This window comes from Cydia pomonella, chromosome 11 (assembly GCF_033807575.1).
Source record: "Cydia pomonella isolate Wapato2018A chromosome 11, ilCydPomo1, whole genome shotgun sequence".
Classification (NCBI taxonomy): domain Eukaryota; kingdom Metazoa; phylum Arthropoda; class Insecta; order Lepidoptera; family Tortricidae; genus Cydia; species Cydia pomonella.
Genome location: NC_084713.1, coordinates 14813409 through 14835243, shown reverse-complemented (window position 1 = coordinate 14835243; position 21835 = coordinate 14813409). Strand labels below are relative to the sequence as shown.

Genomic DNA, 21835 nt, shown 5'->3' with positions numbered 1-21835 from the left:
GCCCATTTTACGCAGTTCGACTTCTCTTTTTGTCATGCGTCAAAGTCATATATGCGTCCTTTATGCCAGTAATGTTAGATGGCCGTGGTGCCTCAAAGAGGTAAGACCTATGTCAAATCGCGCAGCGCTTCAAATTACGTAAAATCGACATATCCAATAAACGTTGAGTCGTAGCTCTATTAACTAGTAACGGAATCCGAGGTCTACTACAAATGGAGCTATCTTTACAGGCCTATACGTTACGCATGTGTGCGTGTTTGCTTAGCTACGTCAAAGTCAAATACTCTTTGAACAATTACAACGGGTAAGGAAGTTTCGACAGCATCTGTAATGTATCGGTAGCTGTGTGGTCGTGTAGACACCAAAGAAAAAATGCGAGACATCTATAGACCGATCGAATCTAATCGTAACTTTTTGTTTTCTTTTTTTGTTACTATATAATATCTTTATTGCTTATTTTCTATTTTATTGTAAAAGTAAATCTTGTCTGTCTTATACAGAAATAAAGTTATTCTTTTAAATATGTGTATTAAAAACATATTTTAATGACACGAATAATTTTATTTTATTCATACCAATTTTTCTATAGCCTAGGTAATCTTTATGTAAAACAAATATACTTATTATATAAAAAAAAACGAAAAAAATCAACATGTTTATTAGAAAAAAAAACTCGTTTGCACGGGCCGGGGTTTGAACCAGCGACCTCTGATTTGTAATCCGCATGCCTTAAGAACAATTCACATAATTTATTTAACAGGATACTGTCAAAACGTCAATGACTAATATGACTTTTCAGCAAAGAGTAAAGTAACTATGCTTTTCAGTTTGATTTTACTTGACAAGGAGCAATAAGAAAAACGTACCGAATCGTCCCTTTCTTAAAATTGCCATTCAAAGAGAGAGATGGGCATTGTGATAAGAGAGGTATGGGCATTGTGAATTTCATCACGCTTTGTGTGGTAGGGCACAGCCAGTACAGAAAACCGCAGCCAAATAACACTAGACCCTACTCATAGTGTTGTGTTCCTGCCGGTGAGTAAGGTTGCCAGAGCTCAACGAGGGAGGGGGGGTGTGAGTTTAGGGTCGGCAACGCGCATGTAACTCCTCTAGGCGTACATAGGCTACGAAGACTGCTTACCATCAGGCGGGCCGTATGCTTGTTTGCCACCGACGTAGTATAAAAAAAAAGAAAATTCAGCTCGTGTGTGGTGCTATCTATAGTTTTTTTATATGGGTACGCTGACAGCTGTCGTTTCAATACGATTTTGCGAGATTTGGCGTTTTTAGGTTAATAATTATATAGAGATAACACCTGTCACCCTACCCATCGAGTTTGAAAAATACTATAAATGTTAACATATACAGGCTTACCATCAGGCGGGCCGTATGCTTGTTTGCCACCGACGTAGTATAAAAAAAAAGAAAATTCAGCTCGTGTATGGTGCGATCTATAGTTTTTTGATATGGGTACGCTGACAGCTGTCGTTTCAATACGATTTTGCGAGATTTGGCGTTTTTAGGTTAATAATTATATAGAGATAACAACTGTCACCCTACCCATCGAGTTTGAAAAATACTATAAATGTTAACATATACAGGATGGTTTTTGATAATGTATATCTTAGAACTTACACTGTTTTTTTTTTTCAGATTTTAAAATTATACTTTTTTACCTTAATAATATATCTTAGTCTTGACAAAGACGATTAAAGTTTTATACTTAGCAAAATCGCTTACTAACAATGTCTTTAAGTTTAGGCAACTGCTATAGCAGATACCACCATTTAACAGCAGTATCAGTTCATTACACTTGGTTCGGTGCTTCAACCTCTTGTCTAACTGTCTGATAATTAAAGTAGTTCCTAATAGACGGCGTTGTGCAATTTTGGATATCCCGATCAAACTTTTCATTTCAGAGGAACGCGATTCTGTGTTGATAATGTTAGTCAATACTTTATTTGTCCATGTTCTTGAAACCATTAGCCAACCAATTAGCTTATGGCGGGCATTGAAGGGTCGTTCTTTGAAATCAGATTATTAAATATAATTTCAATATAAGCCCATCAATCGAATAGGCATACATTTTGGTCAATTTCTTACCTATCAGGGGAATAATAAAATCGATAAAAAGAATGTAAAAGCGACGAGGGAATGAAAAAAACCGATAAGGGAATGACAAGGAATGACATAATGACAATGAATTTCGGAACAATTACTTCCAAAATAATACACTGAATCATAGAACGCTCTTAGCAACTTAATGTTATTTTTAAGATCTATAGAACGAAGTACCAAACGTTGATTTTAGTTGAAACCCCAGTCCAAAGGCATTGAATAAGAACCAGGGGAAAAGAAATAAGTATGTCTTTGATCGACTGTTATGATTACGATAATTTTTACTTAATCCATGAAAGTAAATAATCATTTACTTGACATATGATTTTACATTGTACATGCCCATGAAGAATACATTTTATATCAAAACACACGGGAATGAAAATCACAGTGAACCAAAGCCACGGGAACGATATTATGAAATCGTTTATTTCAGGTGAAAGACCCATAATTACATCACAAACAAACGAAAATACAATACAAATTAACTTAAATTAAAAACAGTCAAAATAACAATCATAAATACATACGTCAATTTTGTGTTACCTGTAAGAATAGCATATATTTTTAAGAAAATAAGTAAACTAAATATCAATATCCTTAGTAATTTACCTCTAGTTTTATGTCAACCTAATATCCTAAGAGCATTTATTAGAAACATATTAAGAAGTTCTAATGTCACGGAACGTGTAGTGTGACTTCCTCGGATTTTATGATATTTTATTTTTCTTTGAAAGTGTTTTTGGAAGAATTTTATATCAAATGTTAACACTTACACCTATTCCACAATACGGTTTAAAAATTGTATGGATATATAACGACTTTATAACAATTTTAATAACATATACATCTTGTGATCAGTTTTCGTGTCACCGCCGCGCGTGTTAACATAAACATGCAGTACTCGGTAGAAAGTTACCTTTACGTCTGGCAGCCTTTTTAACGCTTTTTTTTTAGAACAGCAATACTGTGTTGGTGTCAGATTTGCAAATGGCTGAAGGGAGAAATGTTGTCGAAAATTATTTTTTTGTGTTAATTAAAAAAAAAGGTCAACCTTTACGCGTCACCGCCATGTTTGAGTTTTTAAAAGTCAGTGCTCATTTCACGTTATTGTTTGTAACATAAGATATACCTAATACATTCGAGATTGAGCTAATTATTTAATATTTGCAAAGTCAAAGGTAATTTTTAGGTAATACCGAACATGTTTCAAATTGTCACGACAGTGGCCTCAAAATTCTCTCCCCGCCACGGACTATTGAATCCACGTTCGTGTCATATAGACACGTGGTCGTGACATTCTCAATTCGTTTGATTAATTTAGAGGCGTATTCACTCTTTAGAAATGGATTTTATTAGCTACGTTCATTTGTTATTATTGCCCAACTGCCGAAGCAGAAAAATGGTTTCCGCGTGTATGTGGATGTATGATGTGTATCCGATTCTTTGTCACGCTCTACAGCGTTAGTTTGACGAATTTCAACGTATGAGCTGTCATTCGATGTGTCGTAGTCATGGGAGTAACTTAGGCTATATTAAAAATATTGTATAATTCAAAATAGTGGAGTTGGCCGCCAAAATGCCGAAACGTCACGGCTGAGGGACACTTTGTGACAACCGTGATTATGTACTCATTTTATTTACCTTTCCTGAGGGTATTAAGCTTGACCATATGCATCAAAAAATGCTTTTTATACGTAACAATATGTGAAAAATATTTTTCTGGACACAATTTAAGAATCACCCTGATTGTTTGAGTAATTGTTTAAAAGTTTCACTTTTTTTGTAGTTTTCGTTGTTACCATATACTTACTTTTTTCTTTTTTATATGTAGGTGACAACTGTGATTCACTATCATCCGAAAAATTGGTCGTCGGAAAACGGCACCCTGTATTTCCTGCCTCAACAATATATTACTAAATAAAATATGATAACTAACAATGTAAGATACCGAATTTAAAAAGATAGGTAGTGTTATACCTACAATTATCTATACTATTGACATCTTCCAAAAATCAACAATAAAAATTGGCTATATTGTAGTCTCAGATTTATTACAGTTTACAACAATATAATTTTTTATTTTCTAGTAGCAAGTAATAACGCCATCTTTTTTATTTTCTAAGAATTAAGTTTCTGGCCGACCGCGTATAATCGTAGTTAACTTTTGTAACGCTAGATGGAGCTTTCACCTTCACGTGCGCCGCGGACTCCGCGGAGCGCTTCCATGTGTGCGTGCTAGCGGGGAGTGAGGAAGCTATCGGGCGTGGCTTACGAACCGGTATTCACGGCTTTAGTAGGCCCGCGAGTTTGAAAGTTCGTGACTGTACGAGCCGGGGTCAAACCCGCGAGCTTGAAAGTCACACACCTTACCGTTACCGCTAGGCCAGCGGTAACGGTATTAATTTTAAAAGTATAAAGGATCTAAACCGTGTTATGCGTTAATTTTATGAATCAATAAATACGCAACATGTTTATTTAAGTAACTTAAATACTACCTAATAATAGTGGACAGCGTACACAATTTTTTTGGTTTTTTTTTGCATACACCTTCCACTATAACCTTGGTCGAGAAATGAGCCCTCCAATCACCCGACGACTTAAAAAGCCTCTTCTTCATCTGCTTAGAGCTTGACAGCGTCTGGACCCCACGGACCAAGGGTCTCAATCGCAAATGCCGCAAACTTGAGGTTATTAAAAAAGCTAGCATAATTGCGCCGTTTTGAGAGCCACGCCAACCTGCCACCAGAAAACTGTTCCCATTGTTTGTATTACAATTTCCAAGAAAAGTTTTACATAAAAAACTTCTGTTTGCTTTATTTTCTTTGTACTTATAATAATTTTTAGCAACAAAAATAACATACTTTTATTCATGTAAGCGTTTGACCGCAGCTATATATACAAAAACCGACCAAGAGCAAGTCGGGCCATGCTCAGTGTAGGGTTCCGTAGTTACCCGTAATTTGGCTTGACTGATCTATCTTTAAAATGGGCTACGAAAGAAACGCGGGTTTCATCAGCGTCGGTGACGTCTGAGGTTAATAACTGTTTAAGTTTAGGTTCTTATTCAATTTTGGTATTATTATCAACTAAATGAAATAAGACACACACGTAGAATTCATCTAAATCGGTTCAGCAGTTATTGATTCCCCATACATAATAAAATAAATAATATTACTTTGCTAATCCGCGAAAATAACGTGCTAGTCAATCAGTGCTAACCCGTTATACTTGCATTTTTTTACATACAATTAATGTTCCCACCCTCCCACCGCGAAAATAAATACGCAAAAAAATATAACAACCCACCACCAAAAGTACAAAACTCGACACGTGTTTCGCCTCTCTACGAGACATTGTTTGTACCTAAGTGTGTTTACTAAGAAAAGAAGATTTTTCGCAATTACTCAAAAGGGAGTTTTCACAAAATAGTGTTGGGTACACTTAATGTAAGTTGTTAATAAAAGTTAATTACTGTCAGTTTTGTGATGATAATGGGTGTTGATTTCATAAATTATAAGGCATAATACAATGGCAAAGGCAAATACAAGATTTCATGCTTAAACGACAACGCCACAAAACTGACAGTGATTAACTTTTCTTTACTACTCACGGTAATTGGGTTAAAATATATAACAAAATTCCACAAGCAATTAAATCAATAACAAAACCTAAATCATTTGAACCTGCTTTAAATAATTATTTATTATTCTTTGCAGGAGTTTTTTGATGATACCGTTCCGAAAAATAGAATGCTAGATTATTTTAAAGATTTATTTTTACTAACATAGCTGTGCAATGTACTTAATAAGATTAGTTTTAAGTATAAGTACTTATTGTATAGAATAAATTACTGTGCCCTTACAGGGTCTGTATTCATTGTAATATATGAGCAATAAAGATGTTATGAATTATGAGTAACCTCCAAAAAATGGTAGGACCGATTATGCTCACTATAGGTATAATTACAGGATTAAACGAACTTACCTGAAGTGAAGTTCTATCCTGATTATATGTAGTGCTTAGTCCGAGGTAGTTATTACATGTAGTAGTATCCTGATTCCAGCGTCTAACGTCGCGATTTCAGAGCCTAAAAAAAAAAAAATAACCCTACCTGGCAACACTATGATCACCATACTTCATTAAGTTCAGAGCTAATTAAGAGGGTAAGAGATTAAGAGGGTACTATTAATCTTGGGAGGGAAGGGAACTTCCTACCTCGGACTAAGCACTACATATAATCAGGATAGAACTTCACTTCAGGTAAGTTCGTTTAATCCTGTAATTATATTTGTGCTTAGTCCGAGGTAGTTATTACATGTAGATGTTCAGAGAAAATTAATAAGCATTAATTATTTACTTTAAGATGTTTTAATGGAAAATAGAGACTTACTAATGTCACATTTTGTACCTTAGGTACTTATTGTATTCTTAACAGTTAGAGTGAGAACAAATTAGAATAAACATAAAGTTTAAATTTTAAATAAACTTAATCGTTGGGTAACAGTCTTATAGTGTAATTATCATAAGCTTCTTAATTATTTTCTTAAAAGTTAATCAACAATAACAATGCGTTTGTACTGTCTTAGTACAAAACATACATTTTAAACTAAAGAATTAAAATGAAACTTAACTCAGGCCTTGACCCTTAAAGTAACTATACTAAAAACAATAACTTTTTAATCTCCAAGCACTGCCCGGGCAAATTGAACTTGGTCATTAACCATATTAGTTAGTGGTCTATTATAATGTCGGGCAAATATGTGCGACCTTGATGACCAACCTACAGCCTTCATTATGCTGTCTACAGTAAGACCTTCTCTGTGTGCTCTAGAGGAAGACGCATGTCTAGTGGAGTGAGCTGAAAATCTAGATATATCCACTCCGCTATCCTTCATAATTTGTTTAAGCCATCTACTAATGGTCTGAGTGGAAGCTTCTCTGATAGGGCTTTTAAAAGTAAGGAAAAGGTTTTTGAGGGAGCTATTTTCTTGTCGGAAATTTTGAGTAGTTTCTAGATATCTAGTTAAAGTCTTAGCCGGACATATCTCAGGTTTATTACTTAAATATGGTATGCTAAGTATTGTTGGAGGACGTCTGGGCCCAGAGGTCTTCAAAAGGTTTGTAATTAGTATTGTGATACCGTCTGGAGAGTACTTAATATTATTAATTTTAATATAAAAGAGAGTCTGTACTCTCTGGCCTGTTGACAAAATCAGTAACATTGCTAGTTTCTTTGTAAGTAACTCTAGTTGTAAAGATTCTAAGGGATATAGATTTTCTAAGAATGTTAATACTGTGTCTGGGTTCCAGGTATCGTTATACTTAGGTTTCATAGGGCGCAACTTATAAAATCCTTTGAATAAGCGCTTAATTCTCTCATCCGTGCCTATATGGCTGCCAATTATAAGGGATAACGCTGAGCGATAGCAATTAAGTGATTGATAAGACAGGCCATTCTCGAAGCAGTTTGTTAAGTATGATATTATGATAGGGACTGATGCACTGAAAGTATCTATATTATTACGTTTACTGTAAAGCCACCACTGGCGTAAACAACTATTATATTGTTTAATGGAGTTCTTAGATAATGAAGCAATCATAATGTCAACTGAACGTTCTGCAATTAATCTTCTTTTAAACGCTTCCCTGATAATTTGCACGCCGCCAGGATAAGTTGAGTCTGAAGTGGGTGTGGAGTTCTGAAAGGAGACATGAGGAGATCTTCAGATGGTCCGAATGTTAGTATATCTGATATTACCATAGATTTTAACAGTGGATACCAAACTTGAGAAGGCCACAAAGGAAATACTAAAATGCCTGTGGCCTTTTCTGATTTAATCTTGTGAAGAACTTTTAGTAGAATACCAAAAGGGGGGAAAGCATAGAAAAAGGTAGAGTTCCATTTGACTGTGAAAGCGTCAATGTTCCAGGCGAAAGGATCCCTGTGCCATGATATATATTTGTCACATTTATGATTAATTCGTGACGCAAACAGGTCTAAGTCGGGGGCACCGAATTTATTAACAATAATATTAAAAATATCCTCTGCAAGTTCCCACTCTGTATCTACATTAAAGTTGCGAGACTGAAAATCAGCCTCAACATTTTCTTTTGATTTTATGTAAGATGCGAAAATCCACAGATTCCTCGCTTCACACCACCTCCATATTTGTCTAGTAATATCATTTAGTAACGGGTATTGCACCCCACCCATACGGTTAATATATGCTATGGCGGTTGTGTTGTCTATCCTGAGAAGTACTTCACAGTCATTATATTTGTCTGCGAAGCATCTTAGAGCAAAGAAAGCTGCTAAAAGTTCTAAATAGTTAATGTGTTGATTGCGCTCCCATTCAGACCAATTGCCTTGTGCACTCTGGCCATTGCAAAATGCACCCCATCCCATAAGTGAAGCATCTGAAAATATTTCTAGAGAGAAGTTATATTGCTTAATGTGACTACTCTTTACTAGAATGTTCTCTTTCCACCACATTAAGTCTGTTTTGATTGGTTTATTCATGATCATAATTCCTTCAAAATTATCATTATGGCATTCTAGAGCTAAAAACCTTTCTCTTTCTAACTTTTTTGTGTATACAAACCCATAGGGAATTGCTATGCAGACTGATACTAAATTTCCTAGTAATTTTGCAAATTCTCTAATACTGCATGATTTAATTTTAAGGAAGTTTTTAATTAGGGAGTATAAATTATTACGTTTCTTTAGTGTAGGGCTTAAAGTCATTTTTCTTGAATTAATAGTAAAGCCTAAGTACTCCTTCACTTGGGATGGAGTTATAGAGCTCTTTTCCTCATTAATTATGAAACCTAAACATTGTAATAAATTACATGTTGTTTGGGTGTTATTTAGACATTCCTTGTAAGTATTCCCAAGACAAATTATGTCATCAAGATAGATAATAATCCTAATACCCTGTTCTCTTAGTGTTTCAATAGCTGGTTTTAAAAGTTTAGTAAAAACTAGAGGAGCCGTAGACAAACCGAATGGCATACAGTTAAATTCATATATTTTCTTATTGAATGTAAATCTTAAATATTTCTTATGCGATTCATTTATAGGCACCAAATAATATGCGTGTTTTAAATCAACAGTGCACATGTAATCATCTGTTGTAACTAGTTTACATAGTGTCCTAACATCTTCCAGCTTGAAATGTTTTGTTATAATAAAATTGTTTAAACACTTTAAATTGAGAATAAATCTGTGAGACCCATCTTTTTTAGGGATAGTAAAAATACTAGACAAAAATTGATCTTTGCTTGGTTGACATTGGGTTATAGCCCCCATTACAATAAGTTTATGTATTTCCATTGTAATAATCTTTCTCTCAGAGGCATTAAATGTATTATTAAGAGGAACATTATGTTGACTTGGTTCACTATCAAAAGGAATGGAATATCCCTTTATCCAATTTAGGATTGTTTCATCGTTTGTCAAAAATGTCCAACAAGTATAAAAATGTTTGAGGCGGGCAGCAAAATTTACCTTTATGGGTACCTCGCACGACCTCCTCGATGATGGGATGTTGTTGGTCGGCGGGTTGACCTCACTTGTTGAGGTGGACGTTGATGGCTGCGCTGAGGCTTGTAGTTTGAAGTCTGATTGCTTTGGTATGGTCTTGGTTTGTAATTTATGTTGTTTGTTCTGGGCGTGTACTGGTTTGGGGCGGTTTGCCGCCTGGGATTCTGATAGTTTTTTGGTGTGTTTTTGGGTTTTAGAATGTTGATTGTGCGTTTCATTGCAGAAGATGTTTTTACTGATTCCTCTAGTTTAGAATATAAAAACTCAGACCTCTTGTTTTCACTTAGGTTTTGCGTCAATGACTTATCCATAAATGGTGCAATCATCTTTCTGCGAATTTGAGTGTAATTGTAATGCAGGTTACTGAGTAATCTTATGCTGTCACTCAGGGACTTTATTGCCTGCAATTTGTCAAAATCTTTCTTGGTTAGATCATTAATTGTTTCAGTAATTAAAGCAATTGCTCTGCCCAGGTCTTGCTGCCTATCCTTCAGTAAGTTGTCTCTATTAGTCATGGAGTTGTTGAGTAAACCTGCAAATTCTGTATTTAGTCTTGGGGCATCTAACAGTTTGATGTTTCTTGGGATCTTAGTTTTTGATAAGGATTCATGCATTTCTTTATTCATTCCGTCTGTTAGTATAGTATTGATTATCTTAACAATCTCTGGTTTTATTTCAGCTCCATAGTTGGCATTGTCATCTTGTCCTCCTTCTCCGAGGGCAGCTAGTATGTCTTGAGGCAGGTCTTCCTCTGTCTCAATGTCACCTTCCTCTTCTTCATGTTCTTGACTGTGTTCTTGGGTGTCTTCTGGTTTGTCACTATGAGCATTAACTTCTTCTGACTTATTGAAATTTTCATCCACACTATCTTGTTCCAAAATTGATAATGTTTCTGGATCAGTGGCTGAAATTTTTTCATGATATATTAGATTTCAGTCACCCGCTTATGGTAAGTATTTAGGTATATACCCATATTTCAGAGCCACTTGCCTAGTGAATTGAGTAAGAACTAAAAATATGGGCCCATATCACACCTCTCTTTAAAATAGGCATACTATCTCAACGAGATCCTCCCCTTGATCCAACGGAGTCTGGGGGTATGCTTAGATGTTATCTTCTAAGTTCATTTCACCCAACGGGGACATCGGATTTTCGAAATTCGAAAGAACCCGGCATGAGGTCATGTAAAATATTGTCATTTTCTTAAGGTCCTATAATATCTCAACGAGATCTTCCCCTTTTTCCAACGGAAAATGGGGGTAAAAGACCAGATAGCTTCTCTCAACGAGAGAAACGGGTTCCGAAACTCGAGCAACCCGCTATAGGTTATGAATAATTTTACGCATATTCATAATATCACCACGACATTTTACTGTGCTGAGGTACAAAGCACTCAAAATAACCAGCTACGTGTGGAAAAAAATTAGTATAACAAGTCTAAATTAAATGTTTGATGAAAGCTTACCAGTCAAGGCTTCTTTGTATCTCTGTATCTTCTTTTCCATCTTCCGTATCTTCCGCAATCTTCGTGCATCGTGTTCCTCACCTTCACTAGCTCTTTTAAGCATCTTTTTCAGACAAATTATGAAATCTTTTATGTAATACCATACATAAAACTATTTATTTTAATGGGACGCGAAACGTTAGTTTATCGCGCGAAAACAGAATGAAGTATGGTGACCATAGTGTTGCCAGGTAGGGTTATTTTTTTTTTTTTAGGCTCTGAAATCGCGACGTTAGACGCTGGAATCAGGATACTACTACATGTAATAACTACCTCGGACTAAGCACAAATATAATTGGAAGTAGGTATTTAATAAGCTTTTGTGTTACGATTTTTTTCATATGTTTTGAACCCATGTTTCAAAAGTTAGAGGGAAGAAAAAAATGTGTCCCCCACACATTTATTTTTTCGGAGCGACTATTTCCGAAGCGCTGGTGGCCTAGCGGTAAGAGCGTGCGACTTGCAATCCGGAGGTCGCGGGTTCAAACCCCGGCTCGTACCAATGAGTTTTCAGAACTTATGTACGAAATATCATTTGATATTTACCACTCGCTTTTCGGTGAAGGAAAACATCGTGAGGAAACCGGACTAATCCTAACAAGGCCTAGTTTACCCTCTGGGTTGGAAGGTCAGATGGCAGTCGCTTTCGTAAAAACTAGTGCCTACGCCAAATCTTGGGATTAGTTGTCAAGCGGACCCCAGGCTCCCATGAGCCGTAGCAAAATGCCGGGACAACGCGAGGAAGAAGGAGGAGCGACTATTTCCGAAAATATTCACTTTATGGTTGTTGGAGACCCTTTCGACCTTTTTTCGTTGGAAATTCGTTTAGAAAGACCTATCCAACGATACCCCACACCATTGAGTTAAATTAGAGCGAAAAAAATAATGATTTATGTATCCATGTCTAATTGCAGCTTTTTAACACTAATGATTACGAAGCATTTTTGCAGCACAGACAGAGAAATTATAAGTTGACTACGGAACCGTAAAAATGCCCGCGTGGAACGTGGTGTTGTATGAAGGGTGTTTGTCTTGAATATTTAATTTATAATCATCACCAACAGACTGCCATGAAACCAGCACCGTTACGCGTCATCGTCAAGGTAACTTACTCGGAACGTTTTTCGTTGCCCAGCCTTAGCCGAGGCATTTACCCTCAGATAAAAATATATTTAGTTTCCTATTGAACCCAGTTACATTCATTACGGACAGTTTCAATAAATATGTTTATCCAACGTGTTCTCTTCTCACAGATTACAGGTTACCATGTGCCATGTAGATATAGCAATGTTCTTTCAAACAATGTTTTCGTTTTGCTTTATAAAAATCGCTTTATTTGAGAGCGCTTGTTATTTTTAATTAGAAATGGGCAGTGGGTAAATACTGAGTAAATACTCATTCCAGTGTGTCAGTACGTAGCGAAATCATTACGCACTCGCGGCGATATCGTTGCGCACTCGCCGCATACTCGATGTGCACTCGCAGCGAACACGTTGCGCGCTCGCGGTGAACTCGCTATGTTTGCTCGCAAATCGCCAGTATGCCCGCGCCTTAAAAACCCGACGAATTTGGATCCGATTTTGCGGCAAAAAAATACATAATTAATAAAAAAATCCCTAATCACTAATAAATTTTAAGACATTGTCGTGGTCGGAAAAATCGGTAAAAAACAGCTGTCTTTGAGAAATTGGAGAACATACAAAAAAATCCCGATTAATTGAGAACTTCCTTCCTTTTAAATTGAAATAAGCTATTAGCAATGCCAATTGGTTCGCACATAAAGTATTTTCTTTCATTAAATGTGAAGAATTATTTAATCTGAGTTATCGCTCTGAAAGGAATCCGGATCCGGTAAACGAAATTAAATACATCATATAGTCGAAAGGTAGCTTCATTTCCTTTGGATTCAGCCAGAGTAATTTGCCGTATATTGTGAACTGAGATAAAATGGAGAATAGGGAAAGGAACAGCAGGACATATAATAAGTATTAAGTATTCTATTTCTATATTTGTTTTGTTGAGATAGTTTTTTGTACTTTCCTAGAACCTCTAATGGCAGCATTGTTTATTTACTCATCATGGGCACTTTAAACCATTAAGGTATAATTACTAGACTCGGCATCTCTATAATATTTCCTCACCTCAATGAAATATCAATCAAAAATCTATGTATGAAGTGCTGCACTTATTTATTTATATAAACTTTATTGCACAAATTTACAAAAAGAGTACAAATGGAGGACTTAACGCCTTGAGGTATTTTCTACCAGTCAACCATTGGGCTATCTAAACATAAAAAGTTAGTATGGTGTAGGATTGTAAAAAAAATATATAGAAATAAACACAAGTCGAGACTACTATGCTACTATACTTACGCAAATATACATTTTAAATATACCTACATATATACATATTCAATATATATATATATATATATGAGCTGGACAAGAATTCCGATGAGGGGAGTACAGCCAGCTTCAGAGTACGAGAAGCACGAAGAACGCAACCAGAACGGACGGTTATAAACTGAGATAACTGGGTGCAGCTGGGTCAATTAAAATAGAATACAGACTACATAAAATTCGCAATGACCTGCACTTATTTGCGTTCAGTATGTCTCCGACTACTTGCGATATGCCACGCATGTAAAGAAAGATAAAAAAACGCATTATGAAAATGTATTCTAATATTATCAAGAAAAAAAAAATATATATATTGTATCACATGTGTAGATGGTGTATACTTATCTGTACCCCTAGTGTAAATAAATTCTATTTCGAAACGTGACGTACGCGTTTGCGTTTAGTGTCATTTTGTATTGGATTTAGAAAGAGCGCGCCAAGCGGGACGTTTTGGAAACTCAAAATCCTATACAAAATGAGACTTAACGCAAACGCGTTCGTCACGTTATGATGTCGATTAAATTTACACTAGGGGTACTGTGCCCCTAGTGTAAATTTAGTCAATAGCGAAACGTGACGTACGCGTTTGCGTTAAGTCTCATTTTGTATGGGTTTTTGAACAGCGCGCCAAGCGGGACGTTTTGGAAAGTCAAAAATCTCATACAAAATGACACTTAACGCAAACGCGTACGTAACGTTTCGCTGTCGAAAATATTTACACTAGGGGTACTGATTGCATGCAATACTCTATCCTGAACAACCTACATAGTCACTTAATGTACATCACTTTGTTTGCACTCTGGTTATATTCATAATAGTAGATAGGTAATTGGTCCAAAAGTATCCTAGAAATCGATTTTGGTACAAGTAATCTCGGATATGGGTAGGTATATTTGGTATCACTGCATTCAGTATGGGAAGAAATTGACAAATTTACGCGCTTGTAGCTCAGTTGATCAAGAGTGATGCGCGAATTGCAAAGGTCGCAAGTTCATGTCCTGCCAGAAGCGGCGAAAAATGTGACGCAAAATATAGTTCTTTTCACTTATTGATATGTATGCCTTTAGATGTTATACTTTATACTCGTACTTTACTTTATGATTGTATGTGTGATACGATATGATACATACCATTATATTCAAAGAATGTTAGATTTATTAAGCGGAATGCTCTACAATTTTTATGACTACTGATAGTTTATGTCTTGAATAATATGGTAAACATTTTCTGAGGTTCGGAAAACGAAGCAATATGTTTATGAGAGTCAAAGGGATCCCATGCTGCATCTATTAGATATAATATAATATAATAATTCAGCCTATATACGTCCCACTGCTGGGCACAGGCCTCCTCTCATGCGCGAGAGGGCTCGGGCTATAGACCCCACGCTAGCCTAATGCGGATTTGGGACTTCACACACACCTTTGAATTTCTTCGCAGATGTATGCAGGTTTCCTCACGATGTTTTCCTTCACCGAAAAGCTAGTGGTAAATATCAAATGATATTTCGTACATAAGTTCCAAAAAACTCATTGGTACGAGCCAGGATTTGAACCCACGACCTCCGGATTGAAAGTCGGACGTCATATCCACTCGGCCACCACCGCTTCTATTAGATATATGTCTGGTTATTAAATACAAGGTTTACCAATAAATCAAATTATCCCATACGTTTGAAGCTTGTAATATCAAAGAACATGCTCGTTACAAGTACGGGATTATTTTCTCCTTCATTTAACAAGGATCAAATTTTACGGGAAAATGAAATAGAAATTTTTGTATTAGATACCATTCCTTAATACAATATGAAGCCCGATCAGAAATATATGATCATTGTCAAGAGGGCGCTGTTATTCTCATGACAGGTCAGTTCAGTTTAGTATTAAAATAGTACATTACGATACAAGTGCGAAAAATAGGAAATTCGAAACGAGTGGCGATAAATTAAAACACGACCGAAGGGAGTGTTTTAAATCGACACGAGTTGCGAATTACCTATTCGCACATGTATCGTACAACGTTTTACAGTACATATGGCCCTTTAAATGTTCGACACAGTAACGTAATATGCTACTTCTCGCACTAGTGCTATAAAGTAGCCCCATATGTACTGTAAAAATATTTTCAATGAAATTCCGCAACATGGCGCTTGATTATATATTACTGGTTTGGCCTTTACATTATTGAGCAGGATTTTATGTATGTTGATTTCTGGTAGATAATATATGTCTCTATATATGACGAAGATAGATTTTGTTTGTTTTTATTTCTTTTACAAGGGGGCACAGTTATTGTTTAACCGCTCTAGCTAATAATATTGATACCCGAGCAAGCGAAAGATTCCAAATTTGAACCAAACCGTAGCGAGTGGTTTGAGAAGTGGAATCTTGAGCGTTGCGAGGGTTTCAAGGCACGAGGGTTAAACAACTTTGCCTCCGAGTGAAACACAAAATTTTTCACCACAATAACGCTAGGAAAATACTAACGATGAAATACCTAAAAAATCAAACCGAATCAAATCCAAATGAACGTAATAAAAAAAATATTATTCAAAATCATCATTATAAAGTCAATTCTACCAGCTAACATAAGCAAACAACTCAAAAATTGCATCTGATTACTTTGCCCCACATGTGGATAAAATGCAACTTTCTCATTCATTTTTAAACAATCAAGAGGGCCTTTGCCAGTTGGTGTGGTGAAAAAATACATTTTCACCTCAGCAGCTCGAACAAGCCTACTTTCGTCACTCCAGAGAGTGTGGAAAGTGCGACGTTCCTCACTGTCGGGAGTGAGACGAAGTAGCTTTTTAATTTAGTGAAGGCCATGAATACAGGAGTAAAACTTTACTTGATGTTGAATTGTTTTAACCTTTTACTAACCTTCTCACTACGGAGGTGAAAAGTTGTATGTGTCACACGAGAACAAAGTTATTTTTCACGTCAGCAGCTCGAACAAGGGTAATTTGCTGCTTAAAACAGTGAGCAAAAACGCATTTTGCTCACCGAGTGAGACAAAATAACATTCAAGTGACCTTTAGATTCGAATGTCATTTCAACGTGCGGGGTCTAATACAAGTTCGAAATATTTGGATTCTATTGTCTTTATCTCTTTCACGTCATTAGCAAAAAGAAAGAGACAAAAAAAGTGGTTTATAATAGACCCCCGAAATAAGTCAGACCGCATCGTTCCAAAACACCCTACGAGTCTTTATTCGTAATAATTAATTAATGAAATAAAAGTTTAAAATTTAATAAAAACACTATATTTTACGTACTTTATTATACAATCAAAACAATGAACTTATACAAATTTACGCAATTGTTACGCAGTAAATAATTCTACTTAACTACTTTTAACGATCTGTACTATAGTTGACAAATAGTAGTATCCGCAATTCGGACCGTATCTTACAAAGTTTATTTTTTACAAAAAAAAAAGTTGTCGATTGAACTGTCAATTGATGTTCGTTAATTCATTATTTTCGTATTACTTTATTGAAATTTCTTTCGTTTTGTTTTATTGCGGTAATTAAAGTTAATTGTTAGAATACCTTCAGAAAACATGAGTGAAATAGTGATCCGTCCGTCTGGAATACATTTTTTCAGGTTGTATTTTTTGATGGCTGACTGACGTGAAAAATTTTGTGTACTACACGAGATCAAAGTTATTTACATCTCGTGCGCTTTTGAGTCCCTTACTAAGCTCAAGATTCTAACTTAGAATCACTCGCTTCGCTCGTTATTCAATTATAGAATCTTTCGCTTACTCGGGACCCAAAATCAACACTCTCAAGAAAATCTAACTTTCCTCTCTTGTTGCACATATAACTACTTTCATTAATAAAGAAATTTTCCTATCTATTACGAGATTGAAAAAAGTTTCTTCCATTATCCACACCGATCCATTTCCTATCATGATTTTCCAATCAAGCCGGAAATGGATAGGAAATGGATTTTTACAGATGTAGGATGAGAGACGTTGAAGTGTAGCATAAAGTAACGTATGTATTTATCAGGGGAATACAAATAGGTATAACCCAATTTCTCGGCGTCTATTTTTTAAACCTTTACTTAGGATGGTTCTTTATATAGTATCGCAAATTTATCAAATATGTACTTACATTCTGCCTACAAATTCTCTGATTTGCCCGAAGTCAGTCGGATTTGTGTGATGCTTTGTAGCATTCAGTCGGCCTTTTGTATGATTAATGTTTTATTCTGTGCAATAAAGGTTAAATGAATAAATTACGGAACTTTTCTTGTTACTTTACGACAATTAATAAATTTTAGAGCTTGCCATGGTGCCAGAAGCTATCAAGAGCTTAACCGGATGCGCGATATAAAATTAATGGATTTCGCAAATAGTGCCACGGAACCGTTTCAATAAAAGTAATTCGATTTAGATACAATTTAACTTTCTATGAGTAAAATACGCACTAAATACTAAAGTACTCATACATATTGAGACATGTATTTAAAAAACATGCTTATCATATCAATGATACCCTATACCCTAACCTAAGGTAAAGTACCGTGGTACAATCAAATTTGGACTCTAAATATGTATGCAGGGTCACAAAAAAGCCAAATTTGCTGTAAAATTTGATCCAGATCTATTAATACTTATATACTTAGACGGTAGCCAACAAGCACAAGGCCCGTCTGATAGTACTAAGCGGTAGTGATTAAGCACATTTTAAACGTAACTTGGGATCTCAGAAGTATTCTTTATTAACTTTAACTGCCCTATTTTACTTAATGAAAATAATAAAACGTTTCAGTTCCCTACTAAATTATAAAGAGTACCCACTTATCTAATCCAAGTTTTATCACTCTTGGAATTCAACAGATGGTGCCAATTAACTAACTTCAAATAAAAAGTTTTGTCCTAACTGGCTAGCGAGAGGCAAACAAATTCAATTACAATAATTAAATAAAAATAAAGCAGAGCCTCAATATTTTTTCTTACATAATTTACAATTTAGTCGGTCGACTATAGGTCGACCGGTTGCTTTATCGCGTCGAAAACAACATTACTAACGAGTGGTGCCAGAATATGACAGGTGATAAATCTAGGTAGTCGTTATCAAATCAATAAGCGTTACTTTTAAATGCCTACCTACACATTCACAGCGTAGGTTTGTGACTAACCATCAATCAGTGATTGCATCAGTAGGTCTAGGTAGTTAGTAGTATTATTTAAAATGCAAGCGTATTGTTGGGACACATAGGAAATGTAGGTAAGCATTATGTGTATTTAACCGCTTTCATTATTTTTTGAACACACATTTTTATTGCCGCCTGTACTTTATCTCCTTTGCATGTCTATCAAATATACATATTTATTACAGAATCTAAAAGAAAGTACACTTCTCTAGATCTTTCAAATTCGCCTAAACTCAATGTGTTTACATTTTTCCATCAAAGAGTTACTTTGGCTACCTTCCGATTGCATAATCAGATACTTAAGCAGCAAATAAGTGTGTAAAAATACAAAAAAGTATCATAAAATGTTAGGTATTTTTCATTTTTCTTTCATAACAACAGCCTTATAAAAATACCTATATAATGAAAAATGACCCTTTTTCATGGCAAGACTTATTAAGAAAACGATAAAAATAATGTAAAAAAATAAAAATAACAAAACATGTTTTTTCTTCAATGTTATATAATCAAAACTGCGTCATAAAATAAACTTGCTCGCTCAAAAAGTGCTACTTTACGTAGCTGTTTAGCGTGTGGAAAGTTGGATTTCGCGAACTAGTGCTTTTTACTTTTCCACTTGTTACAATTCATGACTACTTATTGATGTGTGTTCCTTTGAAAGTCGTCATCAACGTAAAAACCTACTGCTAATATAAAAATAATAAATATAACATTTTAACATTTTATATATTCTATATATCGTTGTCTAAGTACCCTCAACACAAGCCTTATTGAGCTTACTGTGGGACTTAGTCAATTTGTGTAATAATGTCCTATAAATATTTATTTATATTTATTTATTTATATAAGCATATTTCATATTTTATTACTTACCTCTTCATCGTTATAACACGTTTATTTTTTAATATTGAATATTGAAAAACCGTTCTTAATTAGTTGTTGAATGGAACGGAATAGCTGCCGAAACGCCTGTCAAAGCAGAGGCGATTTTTTTTACTGCAAGAATGTTTTAAGTTTCCAAAGGCAACATTCGATATTGTTTTCATACAATTTAAATATACGATACATAAATAATCCTAAATAATGATACTTAGGTAATAATAGTATAATATTTTATATTTACAATGTCCACTTTTAGAGGCGATGATTGCCTTATTAGAGGATAGAAATTACTTTTTCAATACAAAACAAGCCTTATTAAGCTTACTGTGGGTATTGGTCAATTCATGTAATAATGTTAGATATATAAAAAAAAATATATTTTATTGTTTACAATTAAAACTAAACTAGCCATAAAATAAAACTACTTAAATAATTAAACTAATATTAAATAAAACTAAAATTAAAAGATATACTAATAAACAAATTAGTTATAAAAAGAATACCCCTTCTAAAGCCTCCGCCTGCGGCAAAGATCCCATAACGCTGGCCGCGTTACCTCTCTGTATTGCCAGGGATATACGCTGGGAGAGGTAAGCGCCAGCCCTATGGTCTCCAGTGGCGTCGATCAGCCGTGCCGACAGGGCCCCCATTAATGTTTTCATGTCCGCCGACCAAGGTCCCATTGTCTCCACTGCAAGCGCCGCAAACTCATAATCTTGCAGTAAAGATGAGTATTTGCGGCGCTTGAGTAGTTGGGCCTGGTCGGCAGCAGCACCGGCTTGTGCGCGGGTAGCCTGGATGTGGGACAGCGCAAAGGTGTCTACGCATGTGGCGTCCCACACCAAAGGCCTACCCAGTCTCCACGGCACCAATGTGGCTCCGTCCGGTCGCTTGCCATCGTCTCTCGCCATGCCTGTGGGTTCTAAAGTAGCAGGCACAGAGACGGTAGCAAGCGACCGCCGAACCAGATCATTAATAGTGCCGTGGCGATATAATCGGCCGGCGCTTTTGATGCATGAGAGGCCATGTCGGCCTAGCTGGTCCACGTCCTTGCCGCAAGCACAGGTATGGGCGGAGCATATTTTGGCTCCAATTCGCAGGCAGACCGAAATCCTCAACGTATTTTTATCCAAAACCGTGCCGATATTGCGCGAAGGCAAAGCGTTCAGCCAGAGTCCCGATTCATTAGTAGAGACAGTTAGTAGGCGGGCGCGATCTGAGTCGTCCGAACTATTTTCTATGAGAGAAGCGTGAGTTGCTTTAAGACCAGGGATATCCCAAACTCTCTGGATATGTTTCGTGGCCGGGACATCCGCTCCAGAGCAGGTATTGCACCAAGCACTTTCCGCCTCCGCCAGGCTCGCTATCTCAGCGCCGGATATCTGGGGAAGATTTAAGATTTAGAGACAGCGAGCTGTAAGCGGAGGATAAAAATGCGGGCAAGGCCACACTGGTCGAGGAGCGGACACCCAGGCCACCGAGTCGGACAGGGAGAACCGCTTGGGACCATGATCTGGCGTCGAAGTTGATATTTAGAATCTTGGAAAGGGTGTTTTGGAGGGTGCTGTCAATTGACGAAAGTGTGGTGGGGTATTTCCATATCGGACAGCATCGAAGTAAATACATGAATTTGGGGGTGAAGAGACAAAAACGGATTATGAAAAGGGCCATGTGGGGATTTATTTCGAAAAGCAAGTTAGAGGTGCAGTTAAATAAGTTTAATTTGCAATTAATAACTGGATTGATGGCTTGGTCAAAAATCGGTGAACCTAAAAGTGTAAGAGATGAATGGGAATGAACGGAGATGTTGGGCAAGATGGTGTTAAAGTTTGTGAGAATTTCGATTTTATTTTCTGATGATTTACAATTGTTTCTGTCTTATAGAATCGGACTCGCCCATGAAGGGTTCCGTACCATTTATGACGTATTAAAAAAAACTACTTACTAGATCTCGTTCAAACCAATTTTCGGTGGAAGTTTGCATGGTTTTATCATTCTCTTATTGTAGAAGATACAGGGGGGGGGGGGGACACACACATTTTACCACTTTGGAAGTGTCTCTCGCGCAAACAATTCAGTTTAGAAAAAAATTATATTAGTAACCTCAATATCATTTTTAAAGACCTATCCATAGATACCCCACACGTATTACGGGTTTGATGGAAAAAAATTGAGTTTCATTGAGTATGGGGAACCCCCAAAATTTAGTGTTTTT

At 36.1% G+C, this 21835-nt stretch overlaps 1 protein-coding gene across 2 annotated transcripts; it reads right to left on the bottom strand.

The window, feature by feature from the left end:
• Positions 1–6470: 6470 nt before the first annotated feature.
• LOC133522923 (uncharacterized) lies at positions 6471–11263 on the bottom strand. 2 transcript variants are annotated; one of them, XM_061858408.1, is made up of 3 exons: positions 11130–11263; positions 9629–10568; positions 6471–7820 (listed from the first exon to the last, which is right to left on the bottom strand). In XM_061858408.1, the coding sequence occupies exons 1-2, from the start codon at positions 11230–11232 to the stop codon at positions 9631–9633; spliced, it is 1041 nt and encodes a 346-aa protein (XP_061714392.1). In that variant the 5' UTR covers positions 11233–11263; the 3' UTR covers positions 6471–7820; positions 9629–9630. The 2 variants fall into 2 exon arrangements, with proteins under 2 accessions (XP_061714392.1, XP_061714391.1); XM_061858407.1 differs by having other exon boundaries at positions 6471–10568.
• Positions 11264–21835: the final 10572 nt, after the last annotated feature.